A 6,000-nucleotide genomic window follows, 5' to 3' on the forward strand; every position below is an offset into this window, starting at 1 on the left:
TTCCATTAGAAAATATTTAGTTCATTTTAAAGTATATTTAAGTTTAGCTTTAAAGAATATCTTGACTAAAATTAAGCTCCTTGGCCCCTGTTTACTCTGTATTAGAGTATAATAATTAAAAGTATGACCTGAAGCTTTATCTTTAATTGTATTTTCTGGCTTTTTTCATACATTTTGCTTGTGTAATCGTTTATGAGCTTTTTAATAGAAAATGATGGTGAAGATTTTTTCTTATTCTCATTCCTTACATCTTTCAATTGTATTAAAATTGAATACTATTTAGTTAGTCTATCTCAGAAAATTGCTATGAAAGTATATTTTACTCTTGAGTAAAGCAAATTGTACAGAAGTTAATTCTGTAAAATTACATTTTGAATAAGGAGTTGCGTGAGTAGCACGTAAGTTCTTTGCAGTGTTTTCCCCTCACTACTTTTTATTGTTTCTTTGTGAATAACCAAATAATTCTGTAGACCTACGTATGCTCCAGAGTAGATGTTATTGACTAAGACACTCAATATTGAGCCACTGAGTAGTTGAGCACTTGAAATATGGCTAGTCCAAATTGAGATGTGCTGTGTGAAATACACATTGTATTTTTGAAGACTTGGCTTGAAAAAAGAATGTAAAATATCTCATCTTTTATTGTTGATTTCATGTTGAAATGATTAGTTTCTCAGCAGCCACATTAAAAAAGTAAAAAGAAACAGGTAAAATTAACTTTAGTAATGTATTTTATTTAATCTACTGTGGCCAAAAATTTAAGTTCTGTATGTGACTCACATTATATTTCTATTGGATGACACTGCTCTGTACAGTATGTTTAAAGAGAATGGCTGACATGAATTGTGTTATGAGTAATGAGAAAAAATCATTTAAAACTCACCATTATCCGGACAGGTAACACTTTTTATTTAAAGAATTTACAGTATTGCCATTCATTGAAGAGACAGGTTATATGACTTTTACTATAGATTTTATATATGTTTTGGAGGATCTGTGAAGTAATTAACATTTTGGTTACTGAAGCCTGTTATGTAGGCTTTACAAAGGTAGATTTTATTTGAAGCAATTAAGGCTATGATTTTAATCTGTTTTAAAGTTTCCAGAACTTCCACTAACTAAAATATAAAGGCTCTATAATCTATAAAACTCTACAGAGCTGTGCATCTTCATGTCGTTCCTTTTTATTTTTCTTTTTTCTACTAGCAGTTATAAAAAACAAGATTCATTGCAGTGTAAGAAAACAAGAAAGGGCATTTTCTTTTGGTAACTTGATTCTGTAATTAGAACTATGCTTTCAGTAGTATTAATTAAAAGTATGAATAAGAAATCAGTTATGAAAATCATACCTGTGGTGTAATATTTTAGGAATATTTAGAAACATTTAGAAAATCAGAAGCTGCCTTTTTTGGAAAAGTTTTGCATTCCAATGTAAGATTCCTGAATATAATCAGTTCATTGACACCTATAACTTGAAACCTGGTCAAAGCAAACCTACTTATGACAGAGAATATTTAACTGTAATTCCTGACTGGTGCTCTTTGACCCATCAATTCCTGCCTGACCCAAAGGCAATCTGAAATGAGACAGCTGTATCACTCATCTGTACCATGTTCAAAATTTCCTGTCAGATTAATGGAAAAACAGGTTATAAATGCAACTAATACATAATATGTCCTCAGTATGTCTTCACTGTGTGAAAGATTTAAATTTGGCAGCAGTAAAGGAACTTAAAGTTTACAACTCTCAGGGGTAAGATTTTAAAAATACATGTTAATGTATTATTTAGTGGCTTAAGATACTTGGAAGATCTATTCCAATAAGTTGCATCACCATTTTTGTTTTCAGTTTCAGAATGGAGTTTTAAATGAAACATATCCAGCTGAATTAAATAACATAAATAACACTCAGGCTACCACACATCTTCAGCCACTTCATCATCCGTCAGAAGCCAGACCTTTTCCTGATTTGACATCCAGTGGATTCCTGTAATTCCAAGCCCAATTTTGACCCTGGTTTTTGGATTAAATTAGTTTGTGAAGGATTATGGAATAATAAAACTGTCACTGTTGGACGTCAGCAAGTTCACATGGAGGCACTGATGCATGCTATTCACAATTATTCCAAACCAAATTTTAATTTTTGCTTTTAGAAAAGGAAGTTTAAAAATGGTATCAAAATAGTACCTATACTATAGTCATTAAGATAGAAAGTGTACTGCCACAGAGTAGTGAGATACCATCTACATTTCACATTATTCTGAGCACCACAAAATATGCAAAACTTTATCAGGGAAACTAAGACTTTTTTAAATTAGAAAACATTCTCTATTTGAATTATTTCTGTCAGAATAAAAATAAAATACTTTGAGTTTTGAACTACTGGATTCTTATTAGTTCCCCAAATACAAAGTTACAGAACTAAACTAGTTTTTCCTATCATGTTAACCTCTGCTTTTATCTCGGATGTTAAAATAAATGGTTTGGTGCTTTTTATAAAAAGATGATCTCAGTGCTTTCCTCCTCCACTGTTCATCTAAGTGCCTCACATTTTTTTCTACCTGTAACACTGTAGGATGTATATTTTATATAAAGTATTCTTTTTCTTTTTTAAATTAATACCTTTCTGCACACAAATATTATTTGTATTTCCTAAATCCAACCATTTTCATTAATTCAGGCACGTTTTAACTCTTCTACTCACCCATTTTCTTTAGGTAAAGGGCAAATAATGATTGAAAAAATAATTATTACATAATTTAGTTGTTTCTAGACTATAAATGTTGCTATGTGCCTTATGTTGAAAAAATTTAAAAGTAAAATGTCTTTCCAAATTATTCTTAATTATTATAAAAATATTAAGACAATCGCACTTAAGTTTCTCAACAGTGTTTTCAGAAGAAATATACCACTCTTTACCTTTATTGAAGACTCCATGATGATAGTTGAATGTTGCAATGTGAAAACTCTGCTGTTAACTGCAACCATGTTTATTAAATTGCAGGAAGCTTTATTTCTAACTTTTTAATTATATTAAGCAAAGCACCCATTTCAATGTGTATAAATTATCTTTAAAAACTGTTTTAGACCTATAAACCTTGATAATATATTGTGTTGACTTTATAAATTTCGCTTCTTAGAACAGTGGAAACTATTTGTTTTTCTCATATTTGAGGAGTGTTAAGATTGCAGATAGCAATGTTTGGTGCAAAGTATTGTAATGAGTGAATTGAATGGTGCATTGTATAGATATAATGAACAAAATTATTTGTAAGATATTTGCAGTTTTTCATTTTAAAAAGTCCATACCTTATATATGCACTTAAATAATTTGTTGGAGCTTTTCATACTTTATCAGTGTGTCTTTGTAAGAAGTAAAGTAATGAATCCAAATGCTTAAAGTTGGTATTAAGAAAAAGACAACCACACAGTTCATTTACCTTCAAACATTAGGTTGTTTTTAATGATATATTGATCTTCTTTACCAGTAGGCAAATTAATCACTCTACCAACTTTACTGTCCTGAAATGGCTTAAAAGAAAACATGACACCATCTTTTCTTCTTTTTTTCTTCTTCTTTTTTTTTTTTTTTTGAGACAGAGTCTCACTCTGCCGCCCAGACTGGAGTGCAGTGGCACATTCTTGGCTCACTGCAACCTCTACCTCCTGGGTTCAAGCGATTCTCTTGCCTTAGCCTACCAAGTTGCTGGGATTACAGGTATGTGCCACCATGCCCAGCTAATTTTTGTATTTTTAGTAGAAACGGGTTTCACCATGTTGGCCAGGCTGGTCTCAAACTCCTGACCTCAGGTGAGCCTCCCACCTTGGCCTCCCAAAATGTTGGGATTACAGGCATGAGCCACCACACTCAGCTATTCTTTCCTTTAGCTATGAGAGCTGAAGAACTTAGACACATTTTACATGTATTATTTTAAAATCTGATGGAATCCCAAACTGAGATGTATTAAAATACAATTTTCGGCCAGGTGCAGTGGCTCACGCCTGTAATCCCAGCACTTTGGGAGGAGGGCGAAGAGGGTGGATCACGAGGTCAAGAGATCGAGACCATCCTGACCAACATGGTGAAACTCTGTCTCTGCTAAAAATACAAAAATTAGCTGAGCATGGTGGCGTGAGCCTGTAGTCGTAGCTACTGGGGAGTCTGAGGCAGGAAAATAGCCTGAACCCGGGAGACAGAGGTTGCAGAGCTGAGATCACACCACTGCACTCCAGCCTGGCAATAGACCGAGACTCCATCTCAAAAAAAAAAAAAAAAGTTATTTCTTTTACTTTTTTTAGTAAATTAATGTATATAAAAGTGTCTTCGTACAAAATATCTCTCAGTTCTGTGTATTTTCAGTCAAAACTTTGAACCTGTAGAATCAATTTAAGTTTTGAAAATTTGTCTGAAACATTTCATAATTTGTTTCCAGCATGAGGTATTCTTTTAAGGATTTAGACCAGTGGTCTAGATTAATACTCTATTTTTACATCTAAACCTTTTATTATAAGTCTTACATAAACCATTTTTGTTACTCTCTTCCACATGTTACTGGATAAACTGTTTAGTAGAAAAATAGGCTTTTTAATCGTGAATATGATGACAATCAGTTATACAGTTATAAAATTAAAAGTTTTAAAAGCAATATTGTATATTTTTATCTATATAAAATAACTAAAATGTATCTAAGAATAATAAAATCACATTAAACCAAATACCCGTTTGTCTGTATTAAGTGCCAAACAAAGGATGCTTAGTGCACCGCTACATTGAGAGATTTATTTCTAGATGATGTGCACATTTAAGGATGTGGATGTGTCTCATTGAGTCTTTTCCTATACCAGGTTTTTCTTATAATACCTGAAGACTTACCAGTATTCTAGTGTATTATGAAGATTTCAATCATTACTATGCACAAACTAGTGGTTTTCGATGTTACTAAATTTTAGGTAAATGCTTTCATGGCTTTTTTCTTCAAAGTGTTACTGCTTACATATATCATGCATAGATTTTTGCTTAAAGTATGATTTATGATGTCCTTATTATCAAAGTTGTATACAATAAATAATAAAATAACAAACATGGATAACATGGCTTAATGTAAATTCTTCTCTCTGGTCCATGTAAAGGAGATTATCATTTATACTATAGTATTATAACTATGTTAGATGAGGGCAATCTACAATGCTTAGTGATATGTTAAGTCAATTCATAAACTTCTTAGACAATTTTGCCCCCAATGTTTGACCTTTATCTGTATATAAAAAACACTCTCAGTAGCTTCATAAATTAAATTACTTCTGAAATGAACTTTTTTTAAGCCCTGTGTTATCAGTGTAGTACTGTATTTTAGATTAAAATCCAAAATCCCATTTTAATAATATTTTACGAATATTTCTGAAGAAATTTGAAATAACCCTTGTTAGCTGTATTTTTTGCTTAGTTTAGAAAAACCATTGCCCAAACTTAGTATATCTGTTTAATAAGTATAAATGATATAGAAGCCTTTGGCCTTAAATTAATGACTGTTGAACATTCATGAAAAATTCTGCAATTAGAATTGATCGAAGAAAAATTTCTGAGAAGTTTTCATTCTCGTGACAGTTATTTTTCTATTAGATTTATATCTCTTCTTTACAATGTGGTATTTTTCTCCACTAGCATATCATAAGTTAGCATCATACTTAATTCTGAACATTTTAGACTAACTCTGAGTCTTTAAGAATTACCTAAAATATTTAGTTTTAACTCTTTGATCTGAAAAAATTCAAGTAAAAATCCAGATAACCTGAGTGCATCTCTGCTTACACTTAGGTGATTTCTGTCACCATGAACGACTCTAGATTGTCCAATTTCACCAGCTCTACCAAACACCGACTCAGGGACATTGGCCACTGACAGGACTGGATGACATCTGTCTAATGTCTTTCACTGTCTGCAGATGACTTTCCGTTTTTACTAAGAAAATTGAGGGTATCATCCTAAGTTTGTCTGTACCTT

The 6,000-nt window shown here is 31.8% G+C and overlaps 1 protein-coding gene across 1 annotated transcript in view; it reads left to right on the plus strand.

Annotated features, from left to right (window-relative positions):
• Positions 1-5,089, plus strand: part of AHR (aryl hydrocarbon receptor) — a 48,207-nt gene extending 43,118 nt beyond the window's left edge. The window contains exon 11 of the mRNA XM_010378420.2: positions 1,849-5,089. Within this exon, the coding sequence (XP_010376722.2) occupies positions 1,849-1,992 (144 nt within the window). The 3' untranslated portion in view covers positions 1,993-5,089. The remainder of the gene's footprint in view (positions 1-1,848) is intronic.
• Positions 5,090-6,000: the final 911 nt, after the last annotated feature.

Source organism: Rhinopithecus roxellana, chromosome 6 (assembly GCF_007565055.1).
Source record: "Rhinopithecus roxellana isolate Shanxi Qingling chromosome 6, ASM756505v1, whole genome shotgun sequence".
Taxonomy (NCBI): domain Eukaryota; kingdom Metazoa; phylum Chordata; class Mammalia; order Primates; family Cercopithecidae; genus Rhinopithecus; species Rhinopithecus roxellana.